Source organism: Metarhizium album (assembly GCF_000804445.1).
Source record: "Metarhizium album ARSEF 1941 chromosome Unknown scaffold_15, whole genome shotgun sequence".
Taxonomy (NCBI): domain Eukaryota; kingdom Fungi; phylum Ascomycota; class Sordariomycetes; order Hypocreales; family Clavicipitaceae; genus Metarhizium; species Metarhizium album.
The window spans coordinates 350,741-370,444 of record NW_024467589.1 but is presented as its reverse complement, the minus strand read 5'-3'; the positions used below and the strand labels follow the sequence as shown (position 1 = coordinate 370,444).

Below are 19,704 nucleotides of genomic sequence, written 5' to 3'. Positions count from 1 at the left end.
GCCGTGTCTAGAAAACGAGCGAACCCGAAATTGAGTTGAAGTCCTGGGCCAGACACGACCAACGCCGGCACTCGACGGCGACTTGGGCCGTCGTGGTCACGCGCATCGGCCGTGCCATGCCGCCTCGTCCTCGGCAAACCCACCCGTGACGTCGTCGGCCACGACCGGCGGCGGCGCCCGCGGACAAGACCTGGCCGGCTGGACGGGCGGTGTGCGTTCACGAGGCAGTTGGGTCTCCGATGGACGTGTCCGCGGGTGTTCGGCGCGGAGCTCCAAGTGCGACCGAGATCAAACACAAGAGGAGGCTTGGAGTTAGGAGACGTTGGTTCCGGAGAATTCACAAGGCTTACTCGGCAGCTGTCCTTACTTGAGTAGGAAGGAAAGCGCGGGTCGCGCAACATCCCGAACAATTTTGGCAGGCGCACCCGCTCCGCCCCAAGGGGGCACTCGGTAGTTATGACTACTCGCAGGACAAAGGGAAGCGGGCGCAAGCCTGCAAGTGCCGCGAAATAAAAGAATTGGCAAGCCTCAATCACTCGCTGCTTTTGGTGGGCTGGTTTCGTTTCGGAGTTGACTCTCAGCAGAGCATGAGCAGCTAGCAGCTTGTTGTCCCGCGGCCGTGATTGGCCAATGCGACTTGTCACGACGGAAAACCGGGTCCCGCCCCTCGCGGTCCAATGCCGCGGCAAGCCCGGGCGGCGACACTACTGCTACTGGCCAAGGCTGTTTGATTTGTTTGTTTCTCACCACCAGCTGCGTCTTTTGAAGATTATTTTACATTGCATTGTTTGTCTCGGCCAGGTGAACCGTAGCACTGCATCCTCCTGCCTCTGCTGGGGCAAGGGCCGTGGAGGGAGAGGGCTGGCATGTTGGTTGTCTTGTCTGGACTAGACACCAGACGAACGCCGGTGACCGCCATGGACTATGCAGGCCAACAGACATGATGATGATTATGCAGGGCAACAGGCGTCGCCCAACGCACGCCAAAGGTGAGGCGCCTTTCGGCATCAGCACCACCAGGCGTTTTGCCCTCGCTGAACACGTTACGCAAGGTGGCTTGGGATTGGCGTGGAGCGCCCAGCGCCTTTATCCCGCCATGCCAAGCGCCCACGCCTGCTGGAGAGTTGCATCATCACGGCCCGTGCCACTGGCCACGGCGGATTATTGGGCACTGGGAGCAATATGGTAGGGACATCTGCATCTGTAGTCGGGGCAGTCCAGACGTGAGCGAGTGCAATTGACAGAAAAAAAGATGCATCTATCATGTGCCGAATTCCTGGATCCTCTCGGCGGCAGCTTGCGCAGAATACTGCTGGGATGAGTGTGGAGGATGTGCATGTCCTCGTGCATGCATGGGGATGAGCAGTCGACTTGTCCACAACCGGAGTCAAAGGGACGGACAGGATGATCAGGCCGTTGTCGAGCGCCTTCAGGGAGAGCAGAAATCTCCTCAATGGGCAATGCGGTCATCTGCCCTCAAGCTCCCGCCCCCAGAAGCCCGTGTGTTTCTGTGTTTCCTTCTCTCTCGCTCTCCCGCTCTCCCTTGGCTCTCTTCTTGTGTTGGCTGCGTCACCAACTCGCAACCATTGACGCCCACGACGCCTCTTGTGTGTCCTTGTGTCCACCGTGCAGAGAGACCAAACGCCGGCCACTCCAGCAAGCAGCGTCGTTGCCTGTGCCCGGACACGTAATACCGCGGGCGACGGTCTGATTCACGAGGAAAAAGAGAAGAGAGGGCTCCGTCAATCCAACTGCGACGTCACCTTGGCCTTTTGGACCTTGTTGACCCCACCCCGCATCCAGACGCGAGCACAAGCAAGCAGGCCGACGGACGGACAGACAAAGACCAGCCAACCATTCCTCCTCCTCCTCCTCCTCCTCCTCCTCCTCCTCTTCGCCCCTCCTCGTCCGGCTTGCTCAGGTCCATTCCGCTCCAGCAAGTCGCCCCGGCACGATACTCGTTGAGCCGATCAAACGCCAGACTGGCCTCCCTGTTCGGCAGCTTTAAATACCACCGGGAGCTCCCTCGGTCCAAACCCTGCGTTTCCGCCTCATCTAGTATCTGCCTTCTACCTTGATATCTTTTTGTGCTGCCTCGTTGCTGCCGCAGCCTCAGCCAGTCCTTGCTCATCATGGCAGCCCCGCAGCAGCCTCTCACCTTCAACGATGTCTTCGAAGATGACGAGGTTGACGAGCCCAAGGCCGCCAACTCGGTCCATCACATTCGAGCCAACTCGAGCATCATGCAGCTGAAGAAGATTCTGGGTATGTCCCGAAGTTCGTGGTGGGCGTCTGCCGAGCCGGACTGGCTCGTTTGTCGCTCGTGCCCCTCGGTCGCAGGCCGGGGCAAGACAAGGGCGGACTGCCGGAACAGCTCAATTGCCTGTCTGGGACTAATCTTGGAGCTCATGCTGACCACGTCTGGATTCTGACAATCAGTTGCCAACCGTGGTGAAATCCGTAAGTGACGCGTCCCCGTCTCTGCGCATGCATCTCGCTGCGTCAAGGCGCTGCTGCAATCTTCAGCCGGTACTGACATGTGCCTGCCAGCCATCCGGGTATGGCCCGACCCCGCCAGTTCGAAGCCGAGATGGAAGCATGTTACTATAACTATGCTATGCGAGGCACTGCTTTGCTAACCAAGCTGTTGTGCCGCATTGCAGATTTTTAGAACCGTACGTCCCGGGCATCCTCTGCGAGCACGCACAGATACGCTCCACTTGACATCACTGACAATGGTCTTCTTCACAGGCCCACGAGCTTTCACTGCACACCATCGCCGTCTTCAGGTAACACCCGACACCCACGCCGCCCCTCCTTGGGCGCACACAGCTCGAGAGCTTCGACTGACGTTTGTTCCCTCCTCCGACAGTTATGAGGACCGTCTTTCCATGCACAGGCAAAGTAAGGCCCCTGATTTTCCGACAGAGCACTTTTCGTCTGTCCCCCCCCCCCCGTTGTGTTCCTGCTGACAGCGACCGCAGAGGCCGACGAGGCCTACGTTATCGGCAAGCGTGGCCAATATACCCCTGTCGGAGCCTATCTGGCCGGAGATGAGATTATCAAGATCGCTGTTGAGCACGGCGCTCAATTGATCCACCCTGGTCAGTTTTATCCGTGCAGCTGCCGCATCGTGTTGTCCCTTCTAATCCGATCTAGGCTATGGTTTCTTGTCAGAAAACGCTGAATTTGCCCGAAACGTGGAAAAGGCTGGCCTCATTGTAAGACCCATAACCTCCTTGCCCCGGTGTGACACCGCGTTTCGACCACCCCCCCGGTCCTTCGGAGCTAATTGGCCTTCCCCCCTTCCCCTCTTTGCAACGATATAGTTTGTCGGCCCCCAGCCCGATGTCATTGATGCTCTTGGCGACAAGGTCTCGGCCCGTAGGCTCGCCATCGCTGCCAAGGTCCCCGTCGTACCTGGCACCGAAGGTGCTGTTGCCAAGTATGAGGAGGTCAAGGCCTTCACCGACACCTACGGCTTCCCCATCATCATCAAGGCTGCCTACGGAGGTGGCGGTCGGGGTATGCGAGTCGTCCGCGACGCAGAATCCCTAAAGGAGAGCTTCGAGCGTGCCACCTCCGAGGCCAAGTCCGCCTTTGGCAACGGGACCGTCTTTGTTGAGCGATTCCTCGACAAGCCCAAGCACATTGAGGTCCAGCTGCTTGGTGACAACCACGGTAACATTGTCCACTTGTATGAGCGTGATTGCTCCGTCCAGCGACGACACCAAAAGGTTGTCGAAATCGCCCCCGCCAAAGACCTTCCCGCCGAGACCCGCGATGCCATCCTGGCTGATGCTGTCAAGTTGGCCAAGTCTGTCAGCTACCGCAATGCGGGCACTGCGGAGTTCTTGGTCGACCAGCAAAACCGATACTACTTCATTGAGATCAACCCCCGTATCCAGGTCGAGCACACCATCACCGAAGAAATTACGGGCATCGACATCGTCGCCGCTCAGATCCAGATTGCCGCTGGTGCTACCCTTGACCAGCTCGGACTGACCCAGGACCGCATCTCTACCCGTGGTTTTGCTATCCAATGCCGCATCACCACCGAGGACCCCGCTGAGCAGTTTCGCCCGGATACTGGCAAGATCGAGGTCTACCGATCTGCTGGTGGCAACGGTGTTCGTCTTGATGGTGGCAACGGTTTTGCTGGTGCCGTCATCACTCCTTACTACGACTCCATGCTGGTCAAGTGCACATGTCATGGCTCAACGTACGAAATTGCCCGCAGAAAGGTCCTTCGTGCCTTGATAGAATTCCGCGTTCGTGGTGTCAAGACCAACATTCCCTTCCTCGCCTCCCTACTCACTCACCCCACCTTCATCGACGGCAACTGCTGGACGACCTTCATTGACGATACCCCCGAGCTCTTCGATCTCGTTGGAAGTCAGAACCGCGCTCAGAAGCTGTTGGCCTATCTGGGTGACATGGCGGTGAACGGCAGCTCCATCAAGGGACAAATCGGCGAGCCTAAGCTCAAGACCGACATCATTCTGCCTGAGCTCATCGCACCCGATGGCCACAAGGTTGATGTCAGCGAGCCCTGCCAGCGTGGTTGGAGAAACATTATTCTCGACAAGGGCCCCAAGGCCTTTGCCAAGGCTGTTCGCGAGTACAAGGGCTGCTTGCTCATGGATACCACTTGGAGAGACGCCCACCAGTCTCTCCTTGCCACTCGCGTCCGAACCGTGGATCTGCTAAACATTGCCAAGGAGACCAGCCATGCCTTGTCTAACCTCTACAGTCTGGAGTGCTGGGGTGGTGCCACCTTTGATGTTGCCATGCGATTCCTCTACGAGGATCCCTGGGACCGTCTCCGCAAAATGCGAAAGCTTGTCCCCAACATTCCCTTTCAGATGCTTCTGCGTGGTGCCAACGGTGTTGCCTACTCGTCGCTGCCGGACAATGCCATTGACCACTTTGTCGAGCAAGCCAAAAAGAACGGTGTTGATATCTTCCGTGTCTTTGACGCCCTCAACGACATCGACCAGCTCGAGGTCGGTATCAAGGCTGTCCAAAAGGCCGGTGGTGTTGCCGAAGGAACCGTGTGTATTTCTGGCGACATGCTGGTAAGAGGTCCTCCCATGTCTTTGACGCTCACTCTGTCCGCATTTTTTATTTCCAGTCATCCCTGTATTCCATGCCACCCATCTACAATGCTTCTCTGCATTTATGTTCTTTGACAAGCATTACTACACGACGCGACAAGCACTGACTCGCCCTCTCGTTAGAACCCCAAGAAAAAGTACAACCTGGACTACTACTTGGCTCTGGTTGACAAGCTGGTCAAGCTTGACATTGACGTTCTGGGAATCAAGGACATGGCTGGTGTTCTCAAACCGCACGCCGCCACTCTTCTGATCGGATCTATCCGCAAGAAGTATCCTGACCTCCCCATCCACGTTCACACCCACGACTCTGCGGGCACTGGCGTCGCCTCCATGGTTGCCTGCGCCAAGGCCGGCGCTGACGCTGTTGACGCCGCCACTGACAGCTTGTCTGGCATGACTTCTCAGCCGAGTATCAACGCCATCCTGGCCTCACTCGAAGGCACTGGCCTGGAGCCTGGCCTGGACGCCCGCCACGTTCGCGCCCTCGACACGTACTGGTCGCAACTCCGTCTTCTCTACTCCCCATTCGAGGCCCACCTGGCTGGTCCCGATCCCGAGGTTTACGAGCATGAGATTCCCGGTGGTCAGCTCACCAACATGATGTTCCAGGCCTCCCAGCTCGGTCTGGGCTCCCAGTGGCTCGAGACCAAGAAGGCCTACGAACATGCCAACGACCTTCTTGGCGACATTGTCAAGGTCACACCCACCTCCAAGGTTGTGGGTGATCTTGCCCAGTTCATGGTTTCGAACAAGCTCTCGGCCGAGGACGTCAAGGCGCGCGCCTCGGAGCTCGACTTCCCTGGGTCCGTTTTGGAATTCTTGGAGGGCCTGATGGGCCAGCCATACGGAGGATTTCCGGAACCTCTTCGTTCTGATGCTCTGCGTGGACGCCGCAAGCTCGACAAGCGTCCGGGTCTGTTCCTCGAGCCCGTCGACTTCGCCAAGGTCAAGAAGGACCTCGCCAAGAAGTATGGCGCTCCCGTCACCGAATGCGACATCGCATCCTACGTCATGTACCCCAAGGTCTTTGAGGAGTACAAGAAGTTCCAGCGGCAGTACGGTGACCTGTCTGTCCTGCCGACGCGGTTCTTCCTCAGCAGGCCCGAGATTGGCGAAGAGTTCAATGTCGAGCTCGAGAAGGGCAAGGTCCTCATCCTGAAACTTCTTGCCGTGGGCCCTCTCAGCGAGAACACGGGCCAACGCGAGGTCTTTTTCGAGATAAACGGCGAGGTTCGACAGGTCACAGTGATTGACAACAAGGCCGCCGTGGAAAACATTAGCCGACCCAAGGCCGATCCCAGCGACTCCAGTCAAGTCGGCGCCCCCATGTCTGGCGTCCTTGTTGAGCTCCGCGTGCACGAGGGCTCTGATGTCAAGAAGGGTGACCCGCTGGCAGTCTTGTCAGCCATGAAGATGGTGAGTCAATCATCTCTCACACGTAACATGCAATGAAACATTTTCGACATTTGCTAACTCAGCCCCAGGAGATGGTCATCTCAGCTCCCCATAGCGGCAAGGTCGCGAGCCTCCAGGTCAAGGAAGGCGACTCAGTCGACGGTTCGGACCTTGTGTGCAGGATCACAAAAGCCTAGGCTTGTCCCTGACTGAGACGGGAAAAGAGGGGGGGGAAGAAGGACGAGGTTACAAGATTTTGGATCGTACGGTCGGACGGTTTGGTAGTCTGAAACTGCGCATCCAGGGACGAAGTAGGTCACACGTACCGAAATCGCAAGAACACTGCATGACATGAATAGTGGGAGGTTTTCGGAGTTATTTTCTTTCGCCTGTTGTCTTTGCTCTACGTCGCGTATGGCAGATTTTGCTTGTACGGATACAAAATATAAAGACGAGTACGGATAGAATGCAGTTGCAACGTGACGTGGAGGGCTGTAAATGCTCATGAGCAGGTATAAGGCGCCGCTGGTTATTACATGACCACACAGACCAAACCCTGAAGGTTGTGACATGACCGGGGGGATGTAGAACCAATAGAAGGACGTCGTCACGGAGTACAGAGTACATGGGGCAACATACGTTGCAATTCAGACCCGGAAAGTTTAGCCAGGAGCGACATGGATGGGGATAAGTTATTCAGAGCGCATATAGGGCGGGGAAGTACCGTTTCCTGACAGTCTCCAATCAAGAGGCTTCAAGTCGTTGATTAGGGCGCGCCTCTGTTATTTGATCCATTATACATTTGAGCAACTTGGGTAAGCAGTTGACAGCTACTGCAAGAAACAAGCCGAGTTGCCGTCGACACCGACCCCGCAAACTGGTAGAGTTCCTTGCCAGATCACTCGTGGCCAAACTGGCAGGGACTTGACTGCTTTTCTTGACAGATGTTCTGCAAGACCCGCGTGTTTCCACGTGGCGACGAGAGGTGTTGCCCGCTGTACTCGGCACACCTCACTGACGGTCTTGCGTGTACAGGGTAAAAAGAGAGAATAACTGCTGGCGGAGAGGAGACACGGGGCAAGTCTCCTGGTCGCGACGCAGGCTGCGCCGATGGATTTGCCTCGTCTCAGCGCCCGCGTCCGCGTCCGCATCCGGGGCCGCCCAGCGCCAAAATCCGGGGAGGCGGGGGACATCTGGAGGGGGGGTTGGCGTGCGACCTGCCCGAGTGGGACTGCCAGCGAATGTCGCTCGGTCGCGCGTTGGGAAGACGCGGTTGTAGATGAAGACTCGCGGGTGCGTGTGGGCATGGACCTTTGTGTCCGGCGTGCGACCCCGATGAAAGAGTGTCGAGCAGTACCCAGTACACGGTACCCAGTACGGAGTACCGTCTGTTGGCAATCTGGCAGATGTAAGTGTACAGAGTACCGAGTACGTGTCAAGTAAGCGTCTGCTCAAGTACCTAGTACTTCCTTGGCCTCGGTACTCAGGTGCACCCGGCCTTCCCCGCTCGCGGCAGTGCTAGCGCAGCGCACCGAGTAATCTGGACTCTTCAAAATACAAGACGGCCTGCAGCCACCACGCTCCAGACATCGTTGACCACTCACCGCACGACACCACACAACACACCAACACGTACGCTACGGTCGCTGCTCGCAAATTTTCGTCTCCCATCATATTTAGCCGGTGGCTTTGGCCAGATATCAGTCTTGAAACCCCCCGAATCCATCGAAAGGAGGAAGAAGAAAAAAAAAAAAGAGAAACCAAGTCTGCCATCGTGGACACGATTGAAATTCCGGCCGCACAACACCCACGTCCAGCAACCACCCTTGCGCTCCCGTTGCACTCGTCCGATCTGTCCTGTCCTCGCTGCCACGAGCCTCTGTCGACACCTCTGACCCGCACACGTGGCCTCAACCGCCAGTTCCGGCTTTGGGCCCTCCGCCTCGAATACTCTACATCGCTGGAGATTCTCGTGACTGCGGCACTGCCATGGAGAGTCTCCAGCTGTCCCAGGTCCTTGCTGACTTGAGCAACCTCGGGGCTGCGGTAGGCGTTTGCCACCCTGATGCCGACGCGTTCGACGCACCTTGACTAAGTGTCGTCGCTGTAGGAACCCGAGACTGCCACCGCCATCGTCAACGCCAACATCCCCATTGTCAAGGCAGAATTACCTGAACCGAAGGCTTCTGTACAAAACCCCCAGGGTCTGCGCCCGGCCAACATGAAGCGTTCGTGGTCGTCGGAAGCCAGTGTACCCCCCAAGTTTGACAAGCTAGGTCGACGAATCCTCATCAACTCGGGCTCTCGATCCGGCTCTGCCGCCAACTCATCTCCCCCACGCGCTGCCCGGCCCGTCTCATCTCCATTTCGCAACGGCGCAAGGCGATTTTGTCCTAACGAGAAACATCTAGGTTGACGACGACTTGGAGAGGGCATCCACTCTCATGGCCCTCTACGATATCCGCGCCAAGATAAAGCAGCAGGACAATAGCAGCCTCATGAGAGCCCGCGAGAAGATCAATGCCCTGGCCGCCAAGCAGCAGGCTGCTGACCGTAGTATGAGGGCTTCCGACGAGCTCCGGCGCCATCGATATTCGTTTCCCAAGCCTGGTCTGTGAAAAGTTGCGGGCCCGTCACTGTTTTGGAATTTTTGGATTGTCTTTCACGCGGGTGAAGCTGGGGCATTTTATCTTGCAAGGCGTTTCAGGGGACTTGCACTCGGACAAGTAATTTCATCAAGTCCAACATCGTCTTTGGCTTTTCATTGACGCCAACACTGCCTGCAAATCAGCGGCGCAGGCAGTGTCGGCGTCGGTGAAAAGGCACTTTTTGACACGATTTCTTCTTCTTCTTCTTCTTCTTCTCCGGCGACGACCTACGACCTAAGCAAAGTTATGACGACACCATTTGTTGGCGCGGGCGAGACAGACAGGCACGGAGTGCAGGATGAAATGGGGGTGATGCCGGTGGCGAGGGCTCATGTTTGTATCGTATCCTGATGCCGAGAATATCGAGCTCGGCCTAGTTCTTCTGCTTTACGGGCATTGGGAGCTGGACTTGTTCCGTCGGAGCGGAAGCCGGATTGTCGTTTGCTCCGAGTGGATTTCGACGTCTCCGAGTTGCCGAGCCTAGGCCGGCCCTGCGAACCAGTTCCGTCCGGGGCAGTCACTTTCGACTGCTGACTTGAGGACGCCAGCGTCGCGATCCAAGCGGTTTGCTTTTGCAAAGGGGCATTTCTGTACGATATCATACCACTTCCACCGACCCAAGTAGTAATGTCTGGTTCCGGGGGACACGTCTACAGCGGGACTGTCAGTGCGCTCGGGGGATCCTCCCATTCCCATGGACCATGTGCGCGCGGTAGAGCACACGTCTCGTCTCGGTGGTGAATGTCCGGGAAGAGCAATCGTTGCAGTCTACGGCCAGTGATTGCCACCGCTGCCCTGCCTGGCCTGGCGTGCAATGTTGCCGAACCTGGAAAACAGCTGGCTGGTCGTGGAACAAGGTGCGGCTGTCGCATCCGCAGAGGCAAGCAATGCGCATTCGACGGCGGACGCACGGGCGACACGACGCGACGCGACACGACAAGACACGACTCGACCCAGCTGCCAGTGATTATTGTTTGGGGCCCTCGCGCAGGGAGCCGCATCGCTGCCCCTTGGGAGATACGCCTCCCGCTGCAAGAATGCAACAGTGCAGCCGGCGCTCGCCTGTCTCGCCTCGTCTCCGAGCGCGAGTTGGCCGCATCCGTGCAAGGCCTGTTCATCTTCGTCCGAGGGGTCAGCCTTGGCTGGCGCGGCGGTGCGGTGCTGACATTGCCGAGTACGAGTACAGGTCCTGCCGATGACGTGTGTGTGTGCGCGCACGCCGTTCGGATTCGCTTGTTTGCGCGGCATCCGGGACCGTGTGTGCTGGCTGGCCAGTGACGGCGGAGCTGAAGGGCCCCACCGGACGTGGTCCGTGGTCCGTGGTTTGTGGTTTGTGGTTTGTGGTTTGCTGCTGGCCGCGTCGGCCCAGGAAGGAGCACCAGCTCGCACAGCCACCGCAATGGGGCGGCGCTGGGCCCGGACTAGCCCCGTCGAGTCATTGCCAAGGCTGACAAACGTTGAATACAAAAGCACGCTCGGCCCCGGGCGCAGGCAACTCGAGCTCTTTTGCCGAACCAGACATTTGCGGCCACCGCTGCGTCGTCGCCATTCCATCCATCCATCCATCCATCCATCCATCCATCCGTCGCTTCGTCATCCTCCGCCATCAGGCTGTCGCGTGCGCGTACGAATTGACCGGGGCCACGTCGGAATTTCCGCATCCCGCACTCTCCTCGCCCGTTGGCCTGCGCAACACGTCATCCGTCCGTCCCGCCGCTGTCCATCGCTGCGCCGACGAACCAACCACCAGCCTATCCATCGTCCGTCATCGTCGTTGGCATCAAAACTCGTCGTCGCCTTTGCATCTCTGCTCAAGGCTCCTTCGTTGTCGACGCCAAGAGAGGAAAAGACCTCATCATGGCGCCCGCGGCCGTTTCTGGCGCTTCGCCGGGATCCGCCGTCACGGGCCTCGTCAAGAGAGCCTTGTACTGCAACAGCTACGGCTACACGTACAGGTGCAACAGCAGATGGTACGACTGGGGCCGCTGGGTCGTTCTCGCGGGCATCATTGTCGTCTTTGTGCTCATCATGTTTACCTGCGCGTAAGTTGCTGCCCTGCTGCCACCCCCCGGCCCGCTTTGTCCCGAAGACGGGGAAACCACGGACAAGAGAACTCACCAACCGCCCGTGTACAGTTGCACCGCCCGTCGCCGGCGTCGTCGCGGCGCCCAGCCCATGTACGGAACGGGCTGGATGGCTCCCGCCGGCAAGTTCGGCAACAACCAGCAGCACCAGATGAACAGTTACAACCAGGGCTACGCCCAGCCGCAGGGATACTACAACACGCCTCCGCCGTACGGCCAGCAGCAGGCGCCTCAGAACACTGGCACCACGTTCAATCCCAACGACGGGTACTACGGCCACCAGCAGCAGTACGGCGTTCAGCAGCCGCCCAATACGTACCAACCTGACGGCGGGTATGCCCCCCCTCCTGGGCCTCCTCCTGGCAAGTAGGGCGACCTCGGGGCTCTTATTTTTTTTTTCCTTCTCTTTTCACTCGAGGGGTGTGAAGACTGTATGCGGCCTTTCTCCCTTGTCAGGATCGTCGGATCGTCGGATCGTCGGATTTCTGTAGGATGGGCTGGGGTTGATGCCGAGAAGGGATGGCGTTTCGAGCACATGTTGCCGTTTCTGGGGCGTAGCTAAGTCGACGATACCTGAAAGAATTAATCAAGTTTGCAACGTCGTGCTGCGTGTCTGTCTGCCGGGCCTTTGTGCGTTGTGCCGCGCCGGCCTTGAAGCGTCGGGATGTGGCGTGGCTCAACTGGCCCGCCGAGTGTCAGGTTCATCAAAGTCTCGTTCGGAAGCAGAGGTGCGTGGAAACTTTCTCGTCCCCGCCGCCGGATGCTCCATCTGACGTGACGACAGCGCGGCGGCTGCGCAATCCCCAGCGCGGACTCCCCTTGTCCTTGTTGCGAGGCTCTCTAGATGGCTTCGAGAATGGCCCGTGCCGCCAGATGCGCCGCCCGACGCGTCGCATCTCCACGTCTTCCATGGCGGAGACCGCCAGCACTAGTGACTGGAACCTGTGCCGGGAACAGCAGCGACCAGAGGACCACGCCCAGCCGCGCAGGGTGGGCGCGTGTAACGAAATCTCGCGCCGTGCCTTTCCCCAACGCCCAATCGTAATACTGACCCGTGTCTCACAGGCGCCACGGCACGGAGAGCACGAGAACAACCAACCACAACGATGGCCCAGCGAGCCCGCGAGCTGAGTACGGGCCGCCGATGGGCTTCGTTCGTCGTCACCGGCACGGAGGACTGGTGTGCCCGCGGCCATTGCTGCTCGGGAAGCCGCTGTCGCGGGCTGCCTGGCTTGGGCTCGCCGTTCTGACCCATGGGCCACGGACCAGGGACCAGGCAGATGAGGGCTCCGAGCCTCGTCTGGCAGAAAGCGAACATGCATGCCTTGGGGAGTCGCACTGCTCCGATTCGCCCGCCCCCCCTTTTCCCCTTTCCCCTTTCCCCTTCCCCTCCTGGGCTCCTGGGAGCGGGAGGAGAGAGGACTCGAGGACGGAGGAGGCTGGGCGAGTACGGCATATGCTGGCGGCATCTCGACCCAATGCCGCTTAAATAGGCCGCCGCTCCGCTGTTGTCTCGTCCGTGCTGCCTCTCTGTAATTTTTTCTTCTTCCCCTCCAAACGCCGGCTCGAGCGCGAGCTTAGGCGTAGCACCAGGCGCAGGCGAAACAAGCGCGCTCGTCGTCAGCGTCGACGAGGAAGAATGGGGGCCGACCTCCTGCAGGGCCATCTTGTCGTCAGGGACATTGAGCGATGGTGCTTGCGGAAGGGCCGCCGGGGCGGCACCGCCCCCGTCCTGGCTGTGATATTCTTCGACACGGACCCCTCGGCCGAGGACTACGTCCGCATCAAGGCGCACGTCGCGGAAAAGGTGAAGCTCGGTCTTACCTCCCCCCCCCCTTTCCAGCACCGAGAATAGCTTCGACTGACTGGGGCGTCGGGCGGGGGCGGCACCGTGGCTCTAGGCCGGCGTCGGGTACTGGGTGTACGAAATGTCGCCTGACGCTTCCTGCGCGCAGGTGCAGACGCAGATCCGGGCGCTCAACGAGAACGCGCGGGTGCACGGGATACTCGTGCAGCGGCCGCTGCCAGAGCACCTCGGCGAGCCCAAGGTGATGGCGGCCATCGACCCGCGCAAGCACGTCGAGGAGTACCGCGACGGGCGGGCGAGCAACATCGCCGCCGACGCCGTGGGCCGGCTGCTCTCCAGCCACGGGAGGCGCGGCGCGCTGCGCCGGTCGGCCGTGCACGTCGCGGGCGCGGGCAACATCGTCACCGACGGCTTCACGGCCCACATGAGGCGCCGCTACCCCTGGGTCAGCGCGTCCCCGGGTCTGCGCCAGCTCGTCGCCGCGGAGCACGGCGGCCGGCCGGTCGTGCTCATCACGGAGCTCCATCGCGGGGCGGGCCACGTCACGCCGGGCATGGTGCGTCCCGAGGTCCGCATCGTCATCGACCTCGGCTTCTACCTGTCGCGGGGGGGCGTCGCCGCCGGGGACCTCGACCACGCGGTGCTCGCGATGGACGGCCTCGCCGTCGCCCCGACCCCCGGCGGCGTGTTGCCCATCCTGCCGTGGTTGATGATGGAGAGGACCATCCGAGCGGCGCGGCGTCTGGCGCGGGAGGAGACGGGCCCCGGCTGCGCGTGCCAGTGAGGCCGTACTGCCGCCCGCCGAGGAAAGGGGGGGGTTTGATTCTTCCGATGCCGCGACGTGTGTTGGCCGCTGACCGGGCCGACGCTTCTACCGGGTGGTGCGTGTGAAGTCGTTCTCTGATGCTGGCGTCCATGTCGCCGCCACCTCGGGTGTGCTTGATGTGTGGGCTGTTTGCGGGGCTACAGGGCCTCGCCGTCCAGGGAAGGTACCATAATATATTCTGTTTCATGCTCCCGGCACGTCGTGTCACTTGCTCACCTTTCATCCCGTCGCGCCGCCCCTGTCTTTCCGAGTCCTGAGCCGGAGCCGACGACGGCGGCATGTACGGCCCCTTGTGAAGTGCGGCTTGTCACGAGCAACACATGACTTGGCCACCCGCCAACCTACCCATGTACCTGTCCCGACAGCATGAGGGGAAGGGGAAAAAGCAAAGCACGACGGGCCGCACAATCCTTCGGTCCTCGACGCAGTCGTCGCGTTCCTCCCGCGGTGAGAGTGTTGGCGCGGTGATGGGATCCCCCTGCACAATGACGAGGCCTCCTCGGCCGCGCTGCGAAGCGGCGGTCATGGACCACGGTCCGGTCGATGCCTCCTGCGGCCAGGGACGCCGCTCGGGATGAAGGAGGAAGTGTGTTGGTGTTTTGCACGTGCGGGGAGGTCTCGAGAGCCCGTGGCTTCCCGCCAGTTGCGCGGCACGGAGCGGAACGCGGTTTTTTCCCTCTCGTCCAGGGTCCGGGGTTAAGCTTGTTTTAAACGAGACTGGATGGCGTCTTGCGTCTTGCGTCTCGACCGACTGCCGACTGCCAACTGCCGACTGCCAACTGCCGACTGCCCGGTCCGACTACCGGCTCGCAACGACAGCTGCAGCACGAGCACGAGGCAGAGGGGTTGAAATTTCATATCACGGCGAGCACCGACGAGGCTGCCGCGAGCCATGCCGAATATTACCATACAACAGTGGTGCTTACTTGGCGGGAGACAACTCTATTTCGCTACACAGACTGGATGCGTCATCCATGCACTCCTTCCCGCCAATAAGTACCCTGGCTATTTCGGACGTGGTGTATGCATTGCATGCATGCATGCATGCACGTCCAACGCGCTCGATATACTAGCATACTTCCTACTCAGTATGCATCGACGGCACCTAACCCTGCAGCTCCGCTTTCAACATGCCCCAACTAGCACGTCGTAAAGTTGGAGCTGGTCCCTGGACCAAGGCATATATATATCTGCGTGCCTTGGGGCTCGCGTGAGAGGGAGCCCACACGACATGTCAACGTTACAGGAGCGTCACATACACCCCGCGCAGCCCGCTGCTCGAGTCGCCTCGCGTCCCGTCCTGGGCCCCGGGAAGGAATCGAGCGCGTGTCCACACATCATACGAGTGCGCTGCCGCTCGCTCCAATGTGCGACCAAGACGTCTGAATCCGGTATCAAGTCCGTTGTGTTATAGTAAGGAGTTCGCTGCTTGTCCATTGCAGCTGTCTATTTCCGGAAACTCCCCAGACCCGATGGAGACGGTCGTGTTAGCAGTCGCCGCAATCTGGGTCGCCTTGCCAACCCGGGGAGTCGGGGACCCAGGAGCAGTACAACTCGTATATACCGGCCACTCGCTCACTCATCGCAGAGACGGATGGACATGTGGACCATCGGCCCCTTGACACGCTGCAATAAGCCCAACATGGGAAGTTTTACCACAGCTATTCTGGACACGGGAATCGACTCTGGTGGGTGCTGGGTTGCCGTCCTTGAAAATACCACGGCGAATGCGCCGGGACTCCCGTCGGCCCTGTCTCTGAGGGCCACTTGTCTTGCCCATAAGACTCTGCACTGCCTGCGCCTCAAGGTCCAAGGCATGGTCAAGACTCGGGCTATATCCTCCTTGTCCTTGTTTGCCTTTGCTCCACAGATATAACTGAAAGCTCGCTCTCGAACTTAGTCTGCATCTGCAGTCCGCAGCAACCGAGAAACACCAAAGATGAAAGCCGCACTCGTTCACTTGATCGCTCTGGCCGGACTGGGCACTGCCAGGTCCGTCGTTTTAGATGGCGCGTCTGCGCTCAACAGCCCTCGCCTTGATGAGAAGGCACTGTCGGCAGGCACGCAAGTTGTTGGCGCAACCACGAATAGCACCAGGGTCCAAAGACATCTAGCATCACGAGGCGGCCTCGACGGGTGTAAAAAGAGGGCTGGGGGACTTACTCAAACCCCAAAGACGACCTCGCAAGACCGACACGAGGTCAGCTCAGAGAGGCTTGCGCCTCAGTTGCAGCCCAACGTAAGTGCCTGCTCCTCGAACCACGATGCCCAACCTCAGCCGCGCAAGGCGTCAAGAGTCCAAAACGTAGACTGACAGGACGTAATAGTCGGCCCCATGGCGAGAACACGAGGGCGGGAGCGAAACCGCATCTCTCGGGAAACGGACAAACAAGGAGACCAGACAGGACAAGACTCTTCCAGAGCTGGCCAAAGCGGCGTTGCTGAAGCTCCAAAACCTCTCCGGAGACAGATCAACGCGAACTCTGGTAACCGCTGATATTCTGCTCCCCTTTGCGCGATCGGCGCTCGAACAGCTGAAGAAATGGAACAACGTAATTGGACAAAGCGTCAAGGCGTTTGACGACGCCGTGGCTGATCTGCAACAGGCCATCGGGGGCAAGCCAGTACCCGAGATCTTCGGCAACGAGCTCAAGCTAAGGATGATTTGCTTTCTGCGAGACGACCCCATGGGGGCCAACGGCATCGACATCGCGTGCCAGCGACTCCGGGGACAAGACGAGCAGAGTTCAGCCGAGGAAGAAAACACGCTGCGAAACGCGCTCAGCCAGGTCTTCGAGGACTGCGCCAAGGCCTCCCAGGAGACTTCGCCGGCCGCCGCGGACAACCAGGACATCCATCCGCGTCAGAAATGCGACGAGCTCAGCAGGAAGACGCTGGAGCTCGGGGAGGCCACGGAAGCGCTGATTGAGCTGCGGAAAGAGGTCCGACAGCGCCTGAAGGATGGCGGCCAGGTCGAGCGCAGGGACGTCGACAGGGCGGCTAGGCTGATCCGCAAGGGCGGCTTCGGCACGCTCAACAGGAAAGTCGCCAACTGGGACACCAAGATGGCTGCGTGGTATCTCGACGATGTCGTTGCCTCGGCCGAGTCGAAAACTAAGAAGTACAGCCCTCGGGTCCTGCCGGAGTGGGCGACCAAGACACGCGTCGCGGCGAGCGAGATCCCGCAAAGCCACGTGGCCGAGTTCAGGGCGTTGCGGATCATATATGAAGGGCCGTACCGCGGCATGTTCGAGAGCACCGAGCCAGTCCGGGACTGGGATGTGTGCTGGTCGGCCGCGGGCCTCGAGGAGTCCCAGCCTCATCAGTGGGATACGTTGTCTGCCGCGCTGACCTACCTCGACAGCAGTCTTCGGGTGTTTGACTTTGCCTGCAAGGTATGCGAGTGTACATGGACTCAGGAGTTCAAGCTTCGCTGCGGCTTGACTGAGACTGAAGACGGCTATTATATTAGCAAGAAGCGCAGCTTGCTTGGTGGTGCTTTTTAATCTTGGCGTGGCGGGTGAGGCTTGTATGTAGATGGCTGCTGCTGTCATGAGTACTTGATGTTTTCCTTTTCCATTTCTTTCCGCTTTTTCTCTTCCTTTCTTCTCAACGCTGCCCTTGAGAGAAATCATGTAGCTTCCTTGCTCGTTCGCTTTGAACACGGTCTTGTGACTCGTGTCATGAGGCTTTTTCCAACGGCACTGTCCTATTTAGTTGCTCTCAATGCTTATTCTCTTTGGTCTTGTTATTTGTATGTGGAATCTGCCGCCGGCTCACGGGTATTTGTTTCGCCCGGAGAGCAACTCTGTGAGGCTATTTGCCGTAGAGGATCTGACCACTTTGACCATTGTACACTTGAATGTTGTGGGCATAGCTCCACCGCTCAATCTTTGATGAACCGGATGTGCTTGACGCCCGATGCGTGACATCATAGTGAGACAATCAGTTGCGTCCTGGAATGGCTCGGCTCTTCAAGAAGAGACATACTACTACTGTAATTTCCTGCCCAACATGCTCTCTATGAAGACGATTTCCTAATGGCACGTGACTCGCCACTCGCCGCTCCCATGCATTCGTGAGTTGACAACGAAGTCCACGGGCATAACAAGGATTGGCCTGGTCGAACCTGTCTTATCTGAACGTCTGCTGAAGAGCACGTACTAGTTTCTCCTCATTTGGACCGCGCTCTGGCATGATTGTCGTGCCATTTCATGCTTGCCCGCATAAATCGCACGAGTAAGTTAGCAACATCGTGTATGTCCTGAGCACTCACTCGGCAAGCTCAACAATTAGATGGAAGCTCCTGTAGTTAGTCTCGGAGGGTTTGTCTATGAATACAAGCCATACAGGCTGCGATATGCCAAATACCTCAGCAGCAGCCCCAAATCAAGCATACCTTCTCATTTTGATATTGCCTCAAAAGGTATTCGATTTGACTCACCAAGGCTCTGGCTTAAATGAAGCCTACCCAGCTTGTGGTCGCGACCTTTGCCGGCCTGGCCAAGGCCCAGCTGGACCTTGCGTTGGCAAACCAGGTCGGCAAGGCTATGTGTGGTATGTAACCCCGGCTGCCCTTTCGTCAAGGAAATAATTGGCCCTCCCTCCCTCCACTATTATCTTCAGTAGCCAGCCCGATCCGGTCGAACATTGTTATGCTCGGTACACTTCCCGATCCGTGCCAAACGTGGCCGCCACGATTCCTACTCCTCGTTTACGACGACTGGAGTGACGTAGCTGTTGTCAAGGCTTGGCCCCCGAGGTGACATGGTATCCACGAGCATTGGAAGGAAGAAGAAACGCAAACAATCAGCCCCTGAAGTTGGTCATCATCACGTCCGACAGGCCATGTCGCATGGCACATGGGCCCATGGGTGTCCGTTCGCTCGTGTGACCCCGTTATGACACCACCACCACCACCGGCAGCGACGGCCCGGACATGAAGATGGCGCAGATCCGGTCGTGGCTGGGCCCTTGAAACCCTCGACCTGACATGGACAGCGATGTCGCCCGGTTCGCGTTATCCGTCCCGACCCGTTCCAGCTCTTCAATGAGGATGGGTCAAAGACCACCGACGGACCAACGTCGCTGCTTGGAGCAGGGATGCCTCTTCCTCCTCCTTCTCTTCCTCCTCCCCGCCTTTCGTATTGCGCGTCGCCGAACGCAGCCACGGCCAACAAACGATCAACTTACTTTAGTAAGCTAACAAAAAAAGGGTGAGGCTTTTTTGCTTTCATTTTCCCCGAGCTGAAGCGGAGGCATGGCTGCACCTGGCACAGGCAAACGAAGTCCTCCGCTGTTGTGGTGCGGTGCGGCACGAGGCACACTGTTTTCGGCGACCGCGGTCAGGAAAAGCAGAAGAGTGCCCTTTTTTTTTTCCATATCATGTATAGATGACGGCCCCGGGGACGAACGGCCAAGATAGTGGTCCAGCCCGCGATGAGAGCAGCATGAGAATTTGGAGTACGAGAGACGGAAACTAGAAAGGCATGGCGGGTGGGGGGAGACGCAATGCGGGTCGTCGGACTGGGCCCATTTTTCCAGGGGAACACGGGGCATTTCTGGAGGAGCAAGGAGGAACCACCCACCAGTCGGCATGGCAAGGGGCGACAGTACCTGTAATGTACTCTCCTGCGGAACAAAAGAAGTCTGGACGTCTGGTGCAAGCCACATGCTGGAACGTGCCCATAAAGGAACCCCCGTACACCAAAGTGCGGCAACAAGGACAGCTAGAGCAAGTGCTTGAGCGGCCATACTACGGAGTACGGAGTACCTACCTCTTATTTAAGTACGTACTGAGTGCCCAGATACCTGCCAGGTACTT

At 58.7% G+C, this 19,704-nt stretch overlaps 5 protein-coding genes across 5 annotated transcripts; all 5 read left to right on the top strand.

The window, feature by feature from the left end:
• Nucleotides 1-2,132: 2,132 nt before the first annotated feature.
• On the top strand, nt 2,133-6,712 carry MAM_05730 (pyruvate carboxylase; the record flags this gene model as incomplete). The annotated part of the gene is made up of 11 exons (XM_040824528.1): nt 2,133-2,265; nt 2,440-2,460; nt 2,551-2,558; nt 2,664-2,675; nt 2,752-2,789; nt 2,873-2,904; nt 2,985-3,104; nt 3,160-3,221; nt 3,330-5,078; nt 5,241-6,536; nt 6,605-6,712. The coding sequence occupies 11 exons, from the start codon at nt 2,133-2,135 to the stop codon at nt 6,710-6,712; spliced, it is 3,579 nt and encodes a 1,192-aa protein (XP_040677507.1).
• A 1,792-nt stretch (nt 6,713-8,504) lies between these two features.
• Nucleotides 8,505-9,133, top strand: MAM_05729 (uncharacterized protein; the record flags this gene model as incomplete). The annotated part of the gene is made up of 3 exons (XM_040824527.1): nt 8,505-8,561; nt 8,626-8,868; nt 8,927-9,133. The coding sequence occupies 3 exons, from the start codon at nt 8,505-8,507 to the stop codon at nt 9,131-9,133; spliced, it is 507 nt and encodes a 168-aa protein (XP_040677506.1).
• A 1,887-nt stretch (nt 9,134-11,020) lies between these two features.
• Nucleotides 11,021-11,617, top strand: MAM_05728 (Chitin synthesis regulation, Congo red resistance, RCR protein; the record flags this gene model as incomplete). The annotated part of the gene is made up of 2 exons (XM_040824526.1): nt 11,021-11,205; nt 11,299-11,617. 2 exons carry the CDS (start codon nt 11,021-11,023, stop codon nt 11,615-11,617), a joined length of 504 nt encoding a protein of 167 aa, XP_040677505.1.
• Nucleotides 11,618-12,886: 1,269 nt separating this feature from the next.
• MAM_05727 (methenyltetrahydrofolate cyclohydrolase) lies at nt 12,887-13,838 on the top strand (the record flags this gene model as incomplete). Its single annotated transcript, XM_040824525.1, has 2 exons — nt 12,887-13,054; nt 13,149-13,838. 2 exons carry the CDS (start codon nt 12,887-12,889, stop codon nt 13,836-13,838), a joined length of 858 nt encoding a protein of 285 aa, XP_040677504.1.
• Nucleotides 13,839-15,522: 1,684 nt separating this feature from the next.
• Nucleotides 15,523-17,386, top strand: MAM_05726 (uncharacterized protein; the record flags this gene model as incomplete). Its single annotated transcript, XM_040824524.1, has 3 exons — nt 15,523-15,699; nt 15,781-16,119; nt 16,208-17,386. 3 exons carry the CDS (start codon nt 15,523-15,525, stop codon nt 17,384-17,386), a joined length of 1,695 nt encoding a protein of 564 aa, XP_040677503.1.
• Between the last annotated feature and the right edge of the window lie 2,318 nt (nt 17,387-19,704).